Source organism: Mastigoproctus giganteus, chromosome 11 (assembly GCF_048544385.1).
Source record: "Mastigoproctus giganteus isolate SK-2022 chromosome 11, ASM4854438v1, whole genome shotgun sequence".
Classification (NCBI taxonomy): domain Eukaryota; kingdom Metazoa; phylum Arthropoda; class Arachnida; order Uropygi; family Thelyphonidae; genus Mastigoproctus; species Mastigoproctus giganteus.
This window is the reverse complement of record NC_143585.1, coordinates 122,443,067-122,466,265: the sequence shown is the minus strand read 5'-3', so window position 1 is coordinate 122,466,265 and position 23,199 is coordinate 122,443,067. Positions and strand designations below refer to the sequence as shown.

The following is a 23,199-nucleotide window of genomic DNA, read 5'->3' as shown; positions in this document are numbered from 1 at the left end:
TTAAAATACCTTTTTTCAATGATAGAAAAAAAAATTTTGAATCTTATTTCCTATCACAATAGTAGAAAATATTCTATCAATGATGAAATTCAAATGCAAACTTTTCCAGAACAAATGAAATCATTACTAGTTCACAGATCTCTATTTCTAATTAGTCATCCATAGATTTTATATTCTAGCAATAACTATTGAACGGTTCAAACTTTCACAACCAAGGGAAGGATAGTTAAAGTTATTTTCATTTCCTTCACTGATCCTTTATTTTATTATGTTTCAAGAATAGTTTAGAGAAAATAGCAATAATACATTCTGAACTATGAAACTGATAATACTAAGCAGTTTGAAAAGGTGCAAGTATTCCACATGAATAGAAAGAAATTTTCAGTTATTCTAGATTTAAAGCACCATTATTGAGTTATATAACCTCTGACTTTTCAGGTTATATAACATTTAGCATATCCACTTTGGCATAAAGATAAGCAGTAGTGTACGCAGCAGTAAAGTGTTTGTTTATTATTTCTAATTCAATTACTACTGTAAAATTAAGCAAATTTTTCATTTTTGTGATAATAAAAACAAAGTAAATAACTAATTTTTAACTTTTTACCAATTAATCAAATAATAATAAATTAAAATTACAGTAAAATCTGGCACTTTACAATCCAAAATACTTTAAAAAATAATCCAGCACATTTTACAAAAAAATTAACATTTAGAGATCTAGAAATATTAAGAAAGTAATCTGGAACTCATAACAATGATAACATGGGTTTTAAAAATAATTATGCTTGAAGGATTATCTTGTCCTTTTCATCTGTTTCTGCAGTCAGCAGGAATTAAAACTACATAGGTAATATACAATGATCTTAATTCCCTAGTAGAACAAACCCAACTTTTCAACAAGTGTTTAAAGCATACAGCTTCCAATATGTTAACTGGCCAATATGTTTAAGTGATGAATTTCTATGATACCCTGTTTTAGGACCAACTAGTCCCTCATCAGATAGGGGTGGTCTGTACTGACAAAACAGTTTGTATAGAATTTGTTCTATATGAACTGTCATGCCTGTGGTATATGAAATCAGAGTTTTCAAAGTTATAATATAGCTAAAGTAATCTGATGAAATTGCAATACTAGGGTAACTTTGTCCTGCAGTGAGAATTAAAACCGCTGCAATTTAACCTGCAATATCCATGCAGGTTAAATAATGTTCACAAAAACAGGTGAAAGGGAAAAAAAATTAAATGTTTAGAGTTGTAAATAAGTTTAGCTTCTTATGCTTAATATTCATTGAAATGTGATCCTCTAAAACTGCTAACCACTAAGTACAGGAACTCCCCAACTTACGTAAGGGTTGCAATTCTGCGGAACCCTACCCAAGTCAGAATTTCTCCCATGCTTGTGCAGCACTCGCAACTGTGCTCAGTGAATTGATTGAATCAAAAAAGAAATGTTCGACGAACACGTAAATAGAATTATTTATTGTATTTATTCAATTTTTTTTTATCTCATGTTCAGGAAAAATTACAAAAGCATGCAATTTAAAAAAATTTCAAAATTGTAAAAATACAAAAAGAAAGAGGAAACAGGCATAAACGTCAGTAAGTTTTACCCCTCGAGCATAGTTGCCAGAATCGACATCTTCAGCTGATAAGTAAGCCACTGCAGAGGTTGAGGGCTGTGGAGATTCAGAAGGGGTCGGCCACTCAACCTTATGAAAGAACATATATATTGGATGCCTGGCCGGTGGCTTTTTCTTTTCATCATAGATTTCTTTGTAGCAAGCATATCATTCACCCCTCTGTTAACTTTTAAAAATCGTTTGCTGTCAGGATCCATCTTCTCAAACCTTGGCAATTGCTGATGCAATTTCACAAAATGCCATTCCCATCTCTCTGATCATGAAGTGTCTCAGCTCTTTGTTTAGTTCATCTTGGGCTTTGTCACCATTTTCTTCTTTCTCTATTGCTGCCTGCAAGTCAATAAGTTCTTCGTTAGATAATTCCTTCTCTTCTTCCTCTGTTAACTCCTCCACATCTTTGGCATCAACCTCCAACTGAAGTAGCTCTGCAACCTTTACAATCTTATGTGTAAATTCTTCATATGATTTGTCTTTTTCAAATACTTTGAAGCTTTTTATGTGCCGTGGGCATATTTTCTTCCATGAGCCATTTAAAACAACTTTTAGTAATTTCCGCCCAGGCCTTTGTAAGATTTCCAAAAGTCTCAACGTAAAATATTTCTCATCATCTACTGCAGACAATGCCTGAGCAAATGTGCATAAATAGTATGCTTTTAAATTCGAAATAAGACCGTGATCCATAGGCTGGATGAGTGAAGTCATGTTTGGCGGTAGAAATAAGACTCTCACGTTCAAATTGAAATCATTTAGATGCATAGAATGTCTAGAAGCATTATGTAATAGAATGCAAAATCATGAAAGGAACGTCGTTGTCTTTAAAATATTTTTAAACCTCGGGAATGAAGCAGCATTTAAACCAATCCTCAAAGAGAGATATTGTTATCCATGCTCTCTGGTTCAATTGGAAATGCACGAGTAGGGTGGCATTATTGATGCCCTAAAATGCACGAGGAATTCCAGAATGGTACACAAGCAGTGGTATTAATCTGTAATCTCCCACTGCATTAGCCCCAAGCAAGAGTGTGGCCCTATCTTTTGAAGCCTTGAAACCTGGGATTCTTTTCCTCTTTGGCAATGTATTTTCAATCTGGCATTTTTTTCCAATACAGAGCAGCCTCGTCAATGTTAAAAATTCGCTGTGTTGAATAGCCAGCCGCCTTCATCAATAATTTTTTCCATCACATCACAAAATTTTTCTCCGCATACTTTAATGTTTTGGAAACCAGCGCAATGCTTGAAATATTAAATAAACCACCCATTGCTTGCCACAAACTTGGCTTGGGGTTCACCGTACTTATCCTTGATATCTTCATAAATACTTCTTGCTTTTGCTTGAATGGTCATTGGACTCAGGGGCACTTGCTTCTGAATCTGATTTTCCATCCATATTACTAATAGCTTTTCCATCTTCAATATAACACCTGAATGCTGTTTTGAGATCACTGTTGATCTTAAGTGCATTGATCCTTTGACACGTTCTTTTATACATGCACTGTCCCTTAAAATAGTATCCACTCTAGAAGCAGCGAGACCTAATTCCCTTGCAATAGATGACAAACTTTTGTCCTGCTTCTTACTTCTTAATCATTTTCATCTTTATTTCTAAATCAATTTTGTTTCATTTCCTGGCACTACCACCACTTGCACTTTTCATTAGTCACTTTCCCTTCATCATTGTAATATGTAAATTGGAATGAAGAGAAGTTTCTGAAAATTTATTTTTTATATGATTGAAGATTTCAGTGAAAGGGAACACATTTCACCACAATAGCATAAAAATCCACACAATTGCAGTTACGGTTCTATCGTAAATGCAATAAGATCGAGTTTACTACCCATTTTGTAATTAAATGCACTAACAGAAAGTCCAATAAACTGGAAAGTGCAAATTGTTTTTTGATCATGACCTCCAGAAATGTGCTTTTAGAAAAATATCACAAAGGCATTCCAAACTGATTCTTATATAACGGGAACATGTGATAACAATGAAATGGTAGTGCAATTTCCATTACAAATATGACCTTTTAGAGAGATAAATAGCTTAGTAATATAGCAAAATTTTCAACTTCCAAGGACTTGGAACAAATTACAAAAAAAAAAAAAAAAAAAGTGTTATTGGGATATTGAAATGATAACTGCATTATTCCTACGGGATGCAAAATAAGTTTCCACAATTTTTTAAGTTTGTACCGGCAGGCAAAAACTTATGTAAAGTCGAATTTCCATAAGTAGTACAGTGGTACCTTGGTTTGCGAGCATAATTCATTCCGGAAACATGCTTGTAATCCAAAGCACTCGTATATCAAAGCAAATTTTCCCATAAGAAGTCATGGAAACCCAGATTATTTGTTCCAAAACTCAAAAATATTCATATAGTGTAAAAATGATTAATACAAAATACATACATACCTTTTCATATTTTTAATATTTAAATTTAATATACATAAAGCAATCGAATTTATGGTAGGACGACTTTCACTGTCACTAACGGAATCACTGCTATCTGTTGACTCTTTTTGTGTGACTTTAACAAGGAGCCTCTCCAATGATACTTACTTTTGCCTCCTCTTGAGGATTTCACAGAAATATGACATTGCATTGTCGTTAAACAGCTTCATCGCTCGCACTATTACAAAATGAGGAGGCATGCTTGATACACATAAACAAAGCTGCGCGCGTGTAGCAATTGAATAAACAACACCATAAAGGCAGAGATACACTATTAACACCTCACATTTTACTAAAGCACATTTCTAGGGATTACTACCATAAAACAATAAAAACAATTTCCAGTTGCGTTTCTGCTAGTGGAATCTGTTATCAACTGGTAATAAACTCGATCTAATTGCATTTGCGATTATACCGATAGCTGGAATTGTGTTGGTTTTTACGTTATTATGGTGAAATGTGTTTCCCCTTCACTGATATAAAAACCATAAAAAAAAAATACATTTTCAGAATCTTCTCTTCATTCATATCGTGTTGCGTTCGGTTGGGGTGATTCTGCGTTCGACTGCCATTTCTTGTAAACACAAAGGCGAATCGTGCATAAGCGAATTCGGTTCGTGTTATATAAGATATCGTTCGCATATTTATAAATCGTGTATGATCGAATTCGTGTAGTGTAAACACGTGTTATACGAGGACTGACTGTACTCGTATTGCAAGACCTCGCTCGTTTATCAAGTTAAAATTTATTAAAAATTTTGCTCGTCTTGCAAAACACTCGTAGACCAAGTTACTCGCAATCCAAGGTACCGCTGTATTACGTATATTGGGGAGTTCCTGTATAGCCCTCTAAATACCAGCACCTCTCAATCCCTGAGAGGTGAAGGATTTCAAAAAAGTTCACCATAATTCTTTCCACTTCATTGCATGTCAAGACCTCAAGGAGACAGAAACCAACCATAATAATGTAACCAACAGGGTGAAAAAAATAATAATAATAAATAAAATAGACTAACCATCATGCCCCATCTTGTAATAAGGCCACAAGACCAACAATTGCCAAGGAGTCACACTGCAGTTTTTGACTTCTATTTATAGTGATATTTTATGTAATTTGGACCTGGTGCCATCAATGGGACAACACTAAATTTGAATTAGATTATTCATTATGTTAGCAATTGGCATATTTGTAAAATTATATTATTTGGTATTTTTATTAATTAGAATGCTTGGCATTCCTTCTACAACACCCTTTATCTTGATTTATTTCTCTCCCTTTCTTCATTTGTTGCTAAGCTCCAGGCTGAGAATGGTTTGCATGTCATAGCCTTATAACAGATTCTGAGACTCAATTTGTTCTCAAGGAAATTGGGGTCTCACTGTGACAAATCTGGGACCTTGGGTCAAGATAAAGAACCGGGAAATTCAACTGATTCAGTTTGGCCAGGCTGGAATTACTAAGATTTGATCTGGAAGAGTATTATACCCTATGAAAGAGACAGAAAGGGACAGAGATTTTTATTGTTTGGGATGGACATGGTACACCTTGCATATACAGTTTAAAATGCTGATCTACTCATCTTTGCAAGTTCATGATGGTGCCCCACACAACTCTGATTAATCTTCTGGTGCTGTGTTCTTCCTTGGACTTTACTAGCTACTCACATTTTGCTTCGTGATGGATCATGTGTTCAATGATACGAATATACACAGATGCTATTATTGATGAAGATTGTGTTCATAACTTGTTTATACTATACCACAATATAATGACAGTGGGTTTTGATGTGACACTGGTTACACAACAAAAAAAAAACTCTAATGGTAGCTCTGAGCTTTCTTGGACCCTATGATCTGAGTAATACATTCCTGATGAGAAAAAAAAAGTTAACTGGCTTTTATTTGAATGATTTTATGTTCCATGGCAGGATTGCCACAGGTTGATAGGAACCATCTAAGACAATTAAAAAAAAAAAAAAAAAAAAAGTAGTTACACATTAGTTTACTTTCTATTCAAATATACCACTTACCTGGCTTTCTATACAATCAGCACACCCTTATTTTATATTCAAATTATATTTCTGCACCATTTGGTGGGTTTGTGCCACCAATGTTTGCCATACTGATTTTATTTTTTCATTTTTCTTTCCTTTATTATTTATTTAGTTAAAGTTTATTTTTATTTGTGTGTGCATATGTGCGTGAACATGCCTAAAAATGATTGAACAGGAAAGATAATTACAGCAAACCCCCGCTATTCGCGGTATCTGTATTCGCGGTTTCGCGATCGCTGATTTAATATAAAATGAAACCTAAAAAAATGTGAAATTTAAAGCGCCGTGAATATTTTCCCCCATAAAAAAACATGGGCGTGGCTAAAATTATCTTTCCCGGTCAAAACAGCGCTCAGTGGGTGGGGGGGAGAGGGGTGACAAAATCGCGAGTGTGGATGTTTCTCGCTAATCCTTGTTCAGTATGTGTTATGCGCTTGTCATGGAAGGTTTCGTCGTTTGCTTTTAATTTATATGCTTATAAATTGAATAAATTTATCAATTTATAAATTTATATGCTTACAAAAGTGATAAATCTACTGTTTTGCAGTGTAAAACAGACTTTTTCGAGTGTGTTAACGGAAGAAAGTGACTTTATTGTGGACAAGTTCTTTCTAACCCATACAAAAATATGCCTACGAATAACAAGGGAAATGGGAAAAGATCAAAGGAGGTGATGACATTAGCGAATAAAATTGAGTTATTAGACAAAATTTCTAATGGTGAAAGTGTCTCCTCGGTGGCAAAACATTATAAAATCAATGAGTCAACGGTACGATCAATCAAAAAATCGGAAGAAAAAATCCGCCGTAGTGTCCATGAAAACGCGCTAATTGCTTCAAAAATTTCATCTGTAACCCGTGATGTTAAATTAAGAAAAATGGAAAAGCTTTAAATCTGTGGATAGAAGACCGAACTAAAAATAAAATTCCGTTAAGTTCACTCATCATTCGTGAAAAGGCAAAACTCCTTTATCAACACTTTAGCAGCGAAACTGGTGATAGCACTGGCGGGATAAGTTTTTAGCTAGCAAAGGCGCTGGTTTGAAAGATTTGTTTGAAATTTCTAATAAATATTATATTTATTATTAAATTGTTTCTTATTTTCATTTCGATGCCATATGCTTGCATTTCACTATGTACTGTCATTGTACATAGTCATATTATGAAGGTATGTATAATACATACAAGACAAAATTTTAGACTAGTTTTTCTTATATATTACATACTTTGGAATGGAACCCCTTTATTACTATGGGAGCCATAACTCAGTATTCGCGTTTTCGGTATTCGCGACATTTCTCAGGAACGTAACCCCCGCGAATAGCGAGGGTTTACTGTATAACACAAAATGTATACCTCCTACAATACTCTGGTTATCCATAAGGAGGTATAAATAATAGATATTACACTGCTCAGTTTCCATAAAATCACACTGGAAACCTTTAGGATTGAGACATTATCTTTCACCCTTCATCAAACTATCAATTTTGCAGTCAAAAAGGCAAGTACATATAGCTAAATAATGCCTTTATTATATTTTAATATAATGTTATGTAACAATCCAATTTCTGTAAAAATATATCATATAACAGAAATTCTCGAAATTTGGCACCACAATATCGGGAGAAACTCCAATCTGAATTTACGACTCTTGAGGAGTTGTTGTTGTTGTAGTTGTTGTTTGGCTTTTAGGAGCATTAGCAACCAAGGCCATATTGCTCCGGAATATGCGGTGGTCATTCCCTGACCTTTCCGCATCCTCCATATTTGGTGGTGACGGGCTCGAACCCCAGTCTAATCAAGAAGCGTGCGGTACGCACCGCTGCTCCCCCCCACCTGGCTATGGAGACGCCGTCTTGAGGAGTCTTCACAATTGAACTAGTTCAACTTAAAGGGTGCACAAAGTGATAAAAAATTAGGAATAACTGATGTCTAAATATAAAGTTTTCTTTTTCTTCCCCCAGTCAAAGTACTTACCCCTGCATTGCAGATCCAAGAGTGAATGCAACCAGAGCACGCACTACAGATGTTGTGGAATTCAGGTCAGGCAGAATTAACTGCAGTCCTCCCATTTTCACAAAGTCTTGTGCAGTGTCATACTGAAAGTATCAAAATTATTTCAATGACACCTTAAAATCAACATTTCAGGAATTAAAAAATTATTCATATATTATTCGTCAATATTCAGGAATTAATTTTTTTTTGTCAATGTTTAACACATTAATTACGGCAATGATAAAGAAAAAATGTATACATGTGACTACTTTTTCATTATTATTATGGTGCCTAAACACTCACTCACATAAAGAAAATGGAAAAATCATTCTGAAATATCAAATGACAAATATGAGGAGTTGCTAAAAAATTCCCGATATGATCAGAGTAAAGTGTTGCTGTCACACTTTCTATGACTATTCCTGGAATTTTTTTACAACACACTAGCACTAATGTAAAGCTGCCAGTGTGCGTGCACATGTATGTGTTATAGAAGTGCCCATGTATGTTATAGAAGAAGAAACCTAATATAAATTATTAGGTTTCTGTTTCAAAAACACAAAAAAGTTATGGAAAAGCATATGAACATCCCCTTACATTCAGTTCAAGAAATTTATGGGAAGTCTGTATGTTAAGGGAATAAGTCTGAATAGCACAAACTCAGAATGTAGAACTCTGCTCTACATTCTGAAGGAAGGGAAAATACCCATGAAAAGTGCAGATACCTATTCAAACTGATCAAAGGATGTCTATCAGAAACAACAGAATAATTAGGTATGAATAAAGAGTGTTCATTAAATTTTATGGATTTGATGAACATATTTTCCAAATCATCACTGACTGACCAACGATCTTGAAATGAAGGTCTGTGCAAAAGTTAAGTGGGATAAAAAAATAAATACATAAAATAAAATAAATAGATCCTGAGGTTAGCACATCCTCCCAACTCCCCCAAAACGTAATTCTACATTTCTTTCTTTCTATTTTCAAACATAAAAACTCTTCTGAAAGAGACATCTTAGGCCTCTGGAGGAAGTCCAGCATACTGAGGGCACTAAAATTGATATTAGTAAACTAGAATCAGAAATTCCTCCAACTGTAAAAGAAGAGAATGGATTTGTGTGAAACTACTATGATAGAGACACATTCAATTTTAACTTACTTATAAAGACATTTCTGAAATTTTCTAACCACACCTCATATATTTGCAGCATCAGCCAGGAAGGTGAGAGAAGTCAGCTTCACAGTTATCTTCATAAGGTATCTGCCTAGCCACTATTTAAATTTAAAGAAACTTTCTATCTTAACAAACATAAAGATGGTAATTTGAATTTCTGTAGATGATTTTCAGGAAAGAAATGTGAAGGGAGGGAAGTTGTTCCAGAAAACAGAAGTTGAAGGAATAAATGAGGAAGAAGAAAAGTTGGTTCTGTGAGTTTGAAGTTGGACAGTAAAAGATGCTGATTGGTTGTGGCATATGTTCATGCAGCATAAGGTTTGGAAGAGAAGGGGGGGGGGAGGAAATTAGACTCCTATTCACTAAAAGAGTGCTTGTGGCAGCATCTATAGTAAAGGCATGCAGCAGATACAGAACATCTTTGAGACAGAGTGGAGGGACTTTGTAAGAGATGAGTCTTTCCCTAACACCCCTCTACTGAATGGAGTCCAGAAGCCTGAGAGAGAGGTTATGGGGGAATCACCCCTGATATGGCAACAATATTTCATGGTAGAACAGATTTGAGATTTGTATGAAATAAGTAGCAGATTAGAAGAAAAGTAATGCTGAGAGCAAAAAAGAAAACCATTTTTTAGAGGCAGAGGAAGTAATATTTGTGATGTGCTTATACACAAGACAGATAGAAGTCGGGGTAATCACTAACAGAAATAGGTGAACTTGTCTAGAAATCAGAGTGTCATCAAATATAAGCATAGAAGCAGAAGCCTTTTTCTGAGATAACAGGACAGTTTTAGGACTGAATAGACGGAAAACATAAGCCTACTATATCACCAGTCAGTTGACACTGACTGGTGATATAGTAGGCTTATGGCAATCACTGATCAGATGGAAGGTTTCCAGATAGTTTAGAGTTGGCAGTTAATGGATTTCTCCATTACTTTAGAAAGAGTAGAAGTGCAATGGGACAATAATTGAATGGGAGCAATTTGGCACCCCTTTTAGAAACTCTGGATTATGAGCAAATATCCAAGCAGAAGGGAAAAACAACAGTTAAAAAGGTGTGTAGAAAGGAATCACATGACAGGAGTAACCTCAAGAACACAGATTTTGAGAACAAGAGGAAAAATACCATCAGAATCTAGAGTTCTATTGGCATCGAGATTGTTCAAAATTCTTCTGACATCCTTTTAACAGAAGCCCACAGGAAGCAATGGGTGAAGTGCTCAGGGAATGGTAGAAGATGGTTTATCATCAACACAAGATTTAAAAGAAAAGTAAGATGCTAGCACATCAACTTTATCTTTAGCTCAGTTGGCAACAGAACAAAGTTTTAACAGAAATGAGAGTACAGATGGACAAAAGTTGCGGCCAATAGCTTTGGTAAGAGGCAGGAATGCTCGAATGCCATTTGGACAAGAAGCAAGTTTTCTACTCTTAGCCTGTTCAAAATCTAGTTTGGACTGATTAACAACTACTTTACAATTGTTGCAAGCTTTGGTGTAGGCAGAAAATGAACATGGAGATTTGGATGCAAGCTAATTGCAGTATGCTACATTCTTATCTTGAACAGCCTTATCACAATTATTGGAAAAGCTAAGATTTTAAAGTGGAGTAAAGGATTTCACATCCCTACAAGAATAATTTCACTGACACAATCTGAGCAAACACTAACTTCAGAAGATTTAAATCCAACAAGGAAAAGAACAGAAATCTTGCAGGACATGCATTCTTGTAATGCCAAACAACACAAGGTTGATAACGGCAACAAGAGAAAGATTCCATTGGAGAAGTGACCATCACTAAGTTGTGATCTGAGGCTTAGATGACCACTCACCTCGACTGTGTACTTGGAAGGGTTGTTTGTGAGAAAAACATCAAGAGTGTTGGCTGTATATTTAGGATTGTCAGATATTCTGGTAGGTAAATGAACAGTCTGTGCAAGGTCATTAGTAATTGCAAAAGCATTAGCATTGTAAACAGCTGGGTCTGTGTAACTAAAGAATGAAAGCCAACTGCAGTTGTGAACATTAAAATTGGCAAGGAAAATAATCTCATTGTTAGGAAAGTTGGACTAGGGAAAGTCAAGTTTCAAAGAAAGGAAGTCAAAGAGTTCAAAGTGATTAATGGAGTTGGGAGAATGATAGAGGCAAAAGATGAATTGTGCAGGATGGGGTAGAAAGATTTTAGGCAAGAGAAGACCAAAAAGAGGAGATTCCAAATTACTAAGTCTCTGATAATAAATACCAGAGCAGACATATGCACAAGTAACATATGCACATGTCTGCTCTAATTCACTGTACAATTCCTTTGGCTTCAAAGGAATTGTACAGTGAATAATTAGGACAACTGACATGAGCAGTGGTTTAATCAACAAATAATTGTGATTCTGTCAGAAAAAGTTAAGAAAGCTTGGCAGACTGTAATTGGAAATGAACCTCATTAAAACTGGAAGTGAGGACCACATATTTGTGAAATGAACAAGGAATTTTTTGGAAAATTTAGATCTTTTCACTGATAAGAGTGTTCTATTAGTTTGACTATTCATGATGTATTCAATAGTAAGAAAAGGTGAGGAGGATGTGTGAAGTAATGAAATTTTTGGGTATGGTACGCACTCAGCAAGAACATACCCAGTTGCTCCTTGACGTAATGTGACTTCAATAATGTCCTCCCGCATATACACTACTCAGACTCCCTCCATCACTATCTGGCAAAGTAGTGGCTGCAAGATTATACACTAGCTGATCCTGGATGCCTCCTTTAGAGTTACCAACAGAATCAGTGTGGCAGACTTTCTGGCAGCTGGTCTGAAAACAGTTTTAGAGTTGTACCTTTGAAATATAAGGAAACTTTGATCTTGCCATGATGTCCACTGTAACCTTAAATGACATCAATCATACTGCATATTGGAAGAGATGGGGAGTTTTCTTCAAATGGCTAGGTAGTAACTTTAAAGAAAGAAATATTAGTTACTTCAAATTGCACAACTGTAATAAGAGCACCCCTGACACCAATGACTAGGCTTGTTCTTCTCTATACCCTTTCCAGGTCCAAATCTTCTCTATGATGCTGCCTCCAAACCTGTATATAATACTGTAGATATGACCATGCAATTACTTTAGACAGAGGTACAAACATTTCCCTGTTCTTACTAGAAAAATTTGTCTTGATGATGAAACTTCACGAGCTGTTCTAACTGGAATGCATGCATACATTGCTAGAAGAAATCAAGATTAGAATATTATTATTATAGTAAAAAGTTCTTTTGTCCTCTACTATCTTCAATTTGCTACAGCCTAAATGTCGAGTTACACTAGGATTACTATATCTCAGAAGCAGAATCTTAAATTTATCACTATTGAATCATACTTTTCTGACAAACTGAAAACAACAAAGGTCATTTTGGAGAAATGCTGCCTGGAGTAATGGTGACCAGTGGACCAATTTTTATATTATCAGCAAATTTAAATGTTAAACTTTCAACACTATCATCTATATCAGTGCTATCTATTAGCCCATAGACCATTCATAACTCTTAAAATTTCTACATTATTTTATGTAGCATTTAGGTTCTGTTGTATGTTGAATTCAACCAAAGCTCCACTTTTAAGGACATACTCATGTAACTAAAAATATTTAAAGAAATGCAGGGCTGTCAAAGGTTTTTTTTTTTTATACCAAGCAATGGCATTCTAGTTACCCTTTGATACAAGTAACAGATACATTAAAGAACACACAAATATAGAAGGATGTCCTTACAAATTAGGTGCCCAGACTATTACACTGAAGTTGTAAAGGCAACCGTGTGTATTAGAGGCAGAGGAAGTAATAGATGAAAGTTTGGCAGCTTTCCTTTAATTAATCCTAAGACCTCATTAATTTTCCTATTAAATAGTTTAGTCTTGCCAGTCTGCAGTAAATTGCACTGGTCCACTCAGAGCAGCGACTACTGTTAACTGCTGTTTTCCTATCACTCAACCAACTTTCTATCCATTTTAATATTTCACCCCAAATTCTGTAGTACTCAAGTTTCCATAAAAGCATACAAGACTGCTAGAGTCCAAAATAAATTATATCAAAATTATTACTTGCATCCAATTACTCTCTCTCTCTCTCATTATAAATGGAGAAAATTTATTTGAAAATGCCACAGTAAATCAGAATGGTTCATGCAAGCTTCTTCCTCTCACACCCATCTATATGCACAATACCATTGTACTCCCAGTTTATCACTAACTAGATGAAATTACCCTACATCTACAAAATGCTGGTTTGGTAGGAAGAAGCAGCCAGTAGATTTAAATCCATATTAGATTTTTGCTTACTGGGGGGGGGGATCAAGACATGGGTTTACAATAAGAAAATACAGTAAATAATATAGTTCATCCCCAGCATCAAACTGATGAAGTCGGCAAGCCTAAATAATGCAAGTAGGTATGCTGAAAATAATTCAAAATATTTTGTGCATGCAAGTTTGAATATAACTGGACATTTTAAACATGTGCTGTATTAAAATATTTTCCACTGGTTCACACCATCAAATCTCATCCTTTCAGAGTGGATTTGATTTTGAGTAACAAAAATCTGTCTAGAAGCTTTAGAATACCATACTATCCCAAAAATTCCTACAATCAGTGTAAAATGCAGCCTTAGCAACTTAACATTAAATCACTGAATTCTTTTAACCAAACAATCCAAAAAAAGGAATTTGTTACCTAGTGGAACAAATTCCTTTTCCTATTAGAGATAGAGTGATGTTGATCACTCTGTTTGATTTTTGAAATTTTTAGTACCTCATTTAGCATGCTGATCACCATTCAAGGCTTCGTCTCAGTGTAATTATACTCAAAATACTGTGACTCATCACCTGTTATGATAGAATCAAGTAAGGAAGAATTGTCAGCAACAGCTTGAATGAGCTCTTTACATGTTTCAAATCTAAACTTTTGCTCATCAGTTAAAAAGGGTAGAACAAACCTGATGCAAGTCTTCCATTTAACCAAATCTTCTGTCAGAACTGCAAAAACTGTTTCTTGGTTAATAACTTGTGAACATAACTTTTGAGAAAAATAACTTGTGAAATTATTTTTCCACCATCCAAAGAGTCACCTGATGATTGATACAACATACAAATTTTAGGAACTGTTTCTGGGTTATAAATGTGGCTAACAGTCTTCAACAACCATCTCAAAATCTTACAAACCAGTGAAAAACACACACAAGATACAGTATAATTACCATACACTTGTTTTACTAAATTGTAGGTTTCAGTTGCACATTTCCACAACTTAAAATAAAATTATGTTTGCTCTTTACTCTTTCATTTAACACAATGGCATCTTGAACAACACAATAGCTCTAATATCATTACAGCAGTCCCCCATTATAACGCGGTTCACTTTACACTGATTCGTTATAACGCTGTTCTTATATTATAACCTGTATCTGACTATAACGCTGACACAGATCACTATAACGCTCTTTTACAGATTGCATTTTTGGCATATTTAACGAAATTGTTTCATTTGATGGAGTCGATAGCTTGAAAATGAATAGCAAAACAGCATTAAAACGTTTCCCACGCTGACTTGAGAAATTTTCCCACACTCAGTGAAATTTTCTCGCACGCTAATTTAATTGCAGTACAGTGACTTGTTACGTAGTTCCGAGATCAACATTTTAAAAAATTATCAAGTATATTGCTTGTAATATTTGCGTTATATGCAGTTATCCAAAGTCTAGTCATATCACATTATCATATTAGTCATCATCATATTAGACATTGTGCGAAATGGACAGTTTACTTGAACACTGTATCATAATTAATGCAACCAACGCAGTTACATTTTCGAAGAGTTAATAATGGCCGATAAGAATGAAAAAGCAACAATGTCTGGGCGCAGTACAAAGACTATAAATGTAAGAAAAAGACTGAATTTGAAAATTCAATTAGACGTTTGAAGCGAATCGATTCCGGTCAAAAACAAGCGGATGTGTGCCATAATTTAGGACTCACAAGCTTAACTGTAAGAACAATTATAAAAAAAAATAAAGAATTAATTTTAGCAGCGGGAAAGATAGCTGTTCCACTGCAAGAAACTACGGCTAGGCCGGCTATTAAGATTGAAATGGAAAGACTTTAATTTTATTGAAGATAATATCCAATGGAGAATTCAGTTAAGTTAAATATTATTAAAAAAAAAAAAAAAAAAAAGAGAAAGAGATTAGCCAATATGATGATCTAAAGAAAACTCACCTAAAAAAAAAAAAAAAAAAAAAAATGTGGAACCATTTAAAACTAGTAAGGGCTGGTTGAATAGATTTAAAATCCAAGGAGAAGCCGCAAGCGCAGGAGCCGAAACTTTCAAAAAAGAACTTGTTAAATTTATTGAAGAGGGATATTATGTGTTAAACTGTACTTCTTAACAAGTTTTTAACATAGATGAAGCAGGACTTTTGTGGAAACGAATGCCTAAAAGAAGTTTCATATTGAAAGAATAAAAAAACATGCCAGGTTTTAAAGCGGCGAAGGATCGGTTGACTTTATTGTTGGGTGGTAATTAACAGGTAATGAGAAATAAGTCTGATGAAATCCAAGAATAGAACTACAATCAGTCTAAAAGCATGCTCACACGTGAACTGAACTTAAAGTCAATAGTTATTTCACTTCAGCATAATAGGGCAATATGCTTATAGGAATATAGATTCCTTAGCCAAGAACATAAAAACATGAAGGAGGCTGACATACAAACTTTAAACTTACTTCATAAAAATCAATATCCGTGCTATGGGTGCCCACTAACAAGGGGGTATTAAAAAGTTCATACCCTGACCTAGATAAAATATCAGTAGGAAGATGCCATTTTTAACATAAGTTGTCTACATATTCAATAACTAACATGTGAAATTTCATTCCTGCAGGCTATTGTACACCAGAGGTGGAGCCCGCAATCTGAGGAAGGATGCTATGGTTGACAAAGTGGAGTATCGAGCAGTGATCAAGTTCCTGCATTTGCAGGGCAAGAAAGCTCAGGAAATTGATGAAGAAATGAAAGAGGTGTATGGGCAGAATTGTCCATCCTATGACACTATAAAAAAGCATCAATGGGAGTTCCAGTGCAGTCGTACAAGTGTCTTTGACATGCCAAGAGAAGGAAGGCCATCAACATCCACAGACAGTGAGATAGTCGCAAAGATTGAGCAGCTGGTGCTGAGTGACAGACGTGATAATTCATTTCATTGCAAAAAGTGTGACAATTCATTTCATGGGAATTAGTTATGGGTCTGCCCACAGCATTTTACATGGCCATCTGCACATGTTTAAGGTCTCTGCACGATGGGTTCCAAGACTGCTGATGCCTTTGCAGAAGCAATATCAAATGCAATGTTCTCACCAACTGTTGGATTTGTGTAATGCAGACTTAAGAACTTTTTTGATCGGTTGATGACAAATGATGAATGCTGGGTGTACCGGTATGATCCAAAGTGGAAGCTCATCTCTTCCCCACTTCCCAAAAAGACAAAGACCATTCCATCTGCAAAGGTGATGTTTTCCGTGTTTTGGGACAGAAAAGGGGTTATCCTGACAGATTACCTACCTTGTGGTTCCACACTTGCCAGAGAATACTACAGAAATCTTTTGAAAAAGTTACAGACAATGCACCGGCTCACACGGCCGTTGCCACCACCAACTTTGTTGCCCAGTGCAGCTTCAAACTACTGCAGCACTCACTCTATTCTCCTGACCTAGCACCATCAGACTTCTTGTTTCGAGAAATGAAGAAACCATTGCACAAACACCACTTTGATTCATCTCAGGAAGTCATCAATGAAGTGGAATCGTGGTTTCAAGCAAAAAGTGGGGACTTCTATGATCAAGGCATTAAACAACTGATCCATAGATGAGAGAACTGTGTTGCTATACATGGAGAGTACATAGAAAAGGATTAAAGTTCCTATGAAGTTTCACCTTTCTAGGGCTATTATTTCTTCTAGGTAAGGGTACGAACTTTTTTGATACCCCCCCATAAGTGAAATATCTAATTAAACAGGAGTTTTTAGCTGAGAAATATAATCTTTCATATATTACAAAGCAAACTGCAGAAAACCTCTGGAATACAGTCAAAGAAAATTGTTTATTCTCGGGCAATTTTTATAATATATAAAACTGCAAGATAATATCTACTAATATAACTTTGAAAAATAAATGAAAATAAACAAAGAAAAAAAATACTTACCTGGTGTACCAAATATTCCATATCTTGTAAAATAGTACTCTTTTCTTCATCATTAGCCTTTTGGTACTTTTGAACTTGATTACTTAAGATTTCTGCATCTGTTTTGATATCTATATTAAGTTCAGAAAATTCTTTCTTCAGGTCTTCAATAGTGCGAAACTTATCCCTCACACGTTTAATGTCCTTTGTGAAATATAAACATAAAAATAATATTAATTTCATTTATGATAGTACTATCAATAAGAGTATCACCAATCACTAGGTATCACTAGGAGGATACTAGGGACTCTAGCGAGTCCCATAGTATCAACTAGGGGGGTTCCACCCCTGCTCACTTTGCTCGCCAACCCCCACACATGTTTTTTTTACATAAAATGTAGTGGTATGATGGAGTAAATCAAATCTTTTCTACATAAGACACCTGCCAAAACACACTGATCGATATCAAATCAGGAAATCGACCCATGTAATTATTTACCTGTGCATTTGTAGTGACTTAATTGCCCCACCCACTTGTACCAAATAACCCGCATCCCTCTTCTCCCATTGGCTACCCCAACATGCTACATTCTCAAGGTTGAATAAATATCACTATGTACAGGAACTCTCCGACTTACATAATACTCGACTTATGGAAATTCAACTTTACGTAAGTTTTTGCCGGCCAGTGCAAACTTGAAAAAATTGTGGAAACTTATTTTACATCCTGTAGGAATAAATGGAGGTATCATGAAAATATCGTAATGTGAACCCAATAACACATTTCTGGTTTTTTTTTGTTTTTTTTTTTACAATTCGTTCCCGGTCCTTGGAAGTTGAAAATTTCGCAATGTTACTAAGCTATTTATCTCTCTAAAAGGTCATTTTCATAATGGAAATTGCACTACCCTTTCATCATTATCATATGTTCCGTTATAAGAATCAATTTTGAATGCCTTTGTGATATTTTTCTAAAACACATTTCTGGAGGTCACGACTATAAAACAAAAACAATTTGCATTTTCCAGTTTATTGGGCTTTTCTGTTAGTGCATCTGATTATAAACAGGTACTAAATTCTATCTTATTGTAGTACAGTGGATTCTGGTTATTTGGGCCACCGGTTAATCAGGGCAGTCATTTATTTGGGGCAAATCTTAAAAAACAGAAACCAATCGAGAAAATAGCCAGGGTTTACTTCGCTTAATTGGGACAGCATGCCGTTTAATCAGGGCAGGAGACCGCAGCACTGGAGATTACCCTACGATTGTGTCTGACGGTACCACGCGGTTCAGTCGAAATTCTGGAGGTCACAACCATAAAACTATAAAAACAATTAACAGTCACCTGTTTATTGGGCTTTTCTGTTAGTGAAATCTATCATAAACGGACAGTAAACTCAATCTTACTGAATTTGTGATAATACCAACAGCTGGAATTCTGTGGGTTATTATAGTGAAATGTGTTTGACTTCCAAGAAATCTTCAATCATATAAAAAAATTAATTTTCAGATCTTCTCTTAATTCTTACTTTTAAAGCTTTATAACTCGTTACTCCGTTCCCACTTGTGCGTATGTTACTTGCAATTTGTGTGTGCTGTGTTCTTTGTTATTGATTGCTTATCTTTTTGCTGTTTTAAATTTTAACCCCCACCCACAAATGTCAGTGAACAGAAATGTCAACTAGTTCGTATGTACATATTACGGTACGTATTAATTATTCCGATTATCACGTATATTCTTCCGATTTTCACGTATCATTTAATTTTTTAATTGATATGTAATAAAGAGTAAATTTGTGCTTAATATATCTTTATTTTTATAGCCTATGGATAATATTCCTCCTATTTTCTCTAATTAGAATCTCTGTTAAACACAGAATTAAAATTCAATTCACAAACATGATCACAATGACCGGTCAGCCTGTATAGGCTGACCGGGCTAGCCGGGTGGGTAAAGTGCCTGCCTAGCAACCCAAAGGTCGCAGGTTCGAATCCCGCCTCGGGCTTGGATCAAAGTACTGCAAAAACCTTGGGAGGTGCATTATGGCCACAGAAGTCGATGCGCCAACAACTACCAAAAAAAACATTTATATTGTGAACGGTACTTTACTATGGTGAGTTCGTCGTAACGTGATTTGATTGTACAGTGAACTAATTGTAAAGAGGGGGTACATTGTATTTTTAACAATTTACATGAAACTTTGGATAATTGGGGCAGCCGCTTAATCGGGCCAAAATGCACTAGTCCTGATGTGTCCCAAATAACTGAAATGAACTGCATTTGCAATAATACCGATAACTGCAACTGTGTAAGTTTTTACACTGTTATGGTAAAATGTGTTCCCCTTCATGAAATCTTCAATTATGCAAAAAACAAATTTTCAGAAACTTCTCTTCATTCCTATTTACATATTACAATGATGAAGGGAAAGAGAACAACGGAAAGCACAAGTGGTGGTAGTGCCAGTAGACAAAACAAAATTAATTTAGATATGAAGATGAAAATAATTAAGTAGTACGAAGTAGCACAAAGTTTGTCATCTATTGCAAGGGAACCAGGTCTCGCTGCTTCAACAGTGAATACTATTTTAAAGGACAGTGTGTATAAAAGATGTGAAAGGATCAATACACTTAAGATCAACAGTGATCTCAAAACAGCATTCAGGTGTTATATTGAAGATGGAAAAGCTATTAGTGATATGGATGGAAAATCAGATTCAGAAGCGAGTGCCCCTGAGTCTAATGATCATTCAAGCAAAAGCAAGAAGTATTTATGAAGATATTAAGGATAAGTATGGGGAACCACAACCCAAGTTCTTGGCAAGCAACGAGTGGTTTATTTAATAGTTCAAGCATCGCACTGTTTCCACAATGCTAAAGTATGCAGTGAAGTTACCAGTGCCGATTCTGCAGCTGCAGAGAAATTTTGTGACGTGTTGGAAAATATTATTGATGAAGGCAGATATTTAATGCAGCAAATTTTTAGTATTGACGAGACTGCTCTGTATTGGGAAAAAATGCCGGATCGAACACACATTGCCAAAGAGGAAAATACAATGCCAGGTTTCAAGGCATCAAAAGATGGTGCAAAGTTCTTGCTTGGGGCTAATACAGCAGGAGATTACAAATTAAAACCACTGCTTGTGTACCATTCTGGAAATCCTCGTGCATTTAAAGGCATCAATAACCCTACCCATGCATTCCATCGAACCAGAGAGCATGGATAACAATCTCTCTTTGAGGATTGGTTTAAATGCTGCTTCATTCCCGAAGTTTAAAAATATTGTAAAGACCATGACGTTCCTTTCAAGATTTTGCTTCTATTAGATAATGCTCCTGGACATCCTATGCATCCAGATGATTCTTTTCCAGAGTTTGATAATGTGTTTTTAACCCAGTTAGTTAGAGATGTACTGGGAGGTACTGATACATCTGTTTGAGCTGCTGTTGAATGAAAGCTTCGGGCGTGAGATGCATATGAATGCCTGGGCATGGTCAACGTAACCTGTCTGCATGCCTCAGGGTACGTGACTTTGTGCTCTATTTTATATTTTTGGGTTTTCTTCCCTGTTTTCCACATTTCACAAGATTTGGAAAAGGCTGGGTGACTTTCTTTGCAGTTGGAGCAAATGGAACTTGAGGCTGAACAGTCTGCTTGTGTATGCTCCTTGGAACCACAAATTGGACAAATGGCATCACCTCTACATGCTTGTTGGGAGTGTCCATATTTTTGGCATTTAAAACAACGTATGTTATTAGGGATATAAGGCCGAATTCGGCAGTTTACGTAGCCAGCTGAATGTTAAAATTATGGATCGAGTTGGAATAAGATTTCCATCCTTTTTGGTCTTTATACGTTTTGCACTAATTACTTTTTGATTGCCCAGTTCCTGCACTAATTCCTCTTCAGACACTGTAACCAGGTCCCACTCTGACACCTTTTGACGAATTTAATGTATTGTGGGGAGTGATAGATACCGGTAGCCCAGCAAATGTAGTTGTTTTAAACAGCCACTCTGAATGTTTTGAGGAAGCTGTTTCGATTAGGAGGTCTCCAGATTTTTGGTGTTCCAGCAATGGATTCCAAAAATCTTTGGATAACAATTGGTGATAATTTGCAGACAGTCTGGTTGGAGAGTGAGTGTATCACCAGGAAGTTTGGCCTCTCATTGCACTGCACTCTCTTTGGAGCCTTTTTTGTTGGTTCAGTTCATCATCATTTGGTTTGTCTGGCATTGAATTTGAAGACTCTAGAGATGGATAGTCGTTTATATCCATGGATACTCCTTTTTATCCTGGAGGATAACTTTTCCCCACTACTTCAGTCATCCAATCTATGATTCAGGGCGTTATTTTGAGCACAACATTTGCTCAGGCATTGTCTGCAGTAGATGATGAGAAAAATTTTACGTTAAGACTTTTGGAAATCTTACAATATTTGCCATGCCATCTTAAACATTAATAAGGCTTGGGAGGAAATTACTAAAAGTTGTTTAAATGGCACATGGAAGAAAATATACTCACAGCACGTAAAAGGCTTCAAAGGATTTGAAAAAGACAAATCATATGAAGAGGTTACAGATAAGATTGTAAAGGTTGCAGAGCTACTTCAGTTGGAGGTTGATGCCAAAGATGTGGAGGAGTTAACAGAGGAAGAAAAGAAGAAATTATCTAACGAAGAACTTGTTGACTTGCAAGCAGTGATAGTGAAAGAAGAAAATTCTGATGAAGCTCAAGATGAACCAAATGAGGAGCCGAGACGCTTCATCACCAGAGAGATAGCAATGGCATTTTGTGAAATTGCATCGGCAATGGTGAGGTTAGAGAAGATGGATCCTGGCAGCAAACGATTCTTAAAAGTTAAGAGGGGTGAATGATATGCTTGCTTGCTACAAAGAAATCTACGATGAAAAGAAAAAAGCCACTGTCCAGTCAGTCATTAATATATTATTTCGTAAGGTTGAGCAGCTGACCCCTTCTAAATCTCCACAGCCCTTAACCTCCGCAGCGATGTACTTATCAGCTGAAGACGTTGATTCTGGCAGCGATGCTCGAGAGGTAAAACTTACTGATGTTATGCCTGTCCTCTTTTTTTTTTTTGTAATTTTTCAATTTTGAAATTTTTTTTAAATTGCACGCTTTTGGAATTTTTCCTGTGCACGAGATAAAAAATTGAATAAATACAATAAATAATTCTATTTACATGTTCATCGAACATTTCTTTTTTGATTCAATCAATTCAGCGAGCACAGTTGTGAGTTCTTCACAAGCATGGGGGAAATTCTGACTTGGGTAGGGTTCCGCGGAATGCAACCCTTACGTAAGTCGGAGGTTCCTGTAATTATTTACCTGCGTTTACATAGATCACTTAGGAAAAGGCATTTTGCTTCGGGTTCCATAATGCATGAGGAATGTTGTTGCCTCCGAAAGAGCAGAACTAAAATATTTACAAATATACAAACTATATCGGGTCCCTTCGTTATGGAGGCAGTTGTCTTCCAATGCATCCTACATACGCACTCTACATTGTCAACAGCAATGTGTCTGGTTCTGCCCAGTATCCCATTTGTGTTGCTTCCATTTAATGTTCACCAACCTCATGTGGCACACTATGGCCATAGATGCCCATGCGCCTAAAAAATTCTCAAACAAACCAACCTCCTGCA

The 23,199-nt window shown here is 35.8% G+C and overlaps 1 protein-coding gene across 3 annotated transcripts in view; it reads right to left on the bottom strand.

The window, feature by feature from the left end:
• Sil1 (Sil1 nucleotide exchange factor) overlaps positions 1-23,199 on the bottom strand; it is a 67,845-nt gene that overhangs the window by 20,078 nt on the left and 24,568 nt on the right. For all 3 annotated transcript variants that reach the window (XM_090385470.1, XM_090385469.1, XM_090385471.1), the window contains 2 exons: positions 17,554-17,736; positions 8,122-8,243 (listed from right to left, as the gene is read on the bottom strand). In XM_090385470.1, coding sequence (XP_090241596.1) covers positions 8,122-8,243; positions 17,554-17,736 — 305 coding nt within the window. The remainder of the gene's footprint in view (positions 1-8,121; positions 8,244-17,553; positions 17,737-23,199) is intronic.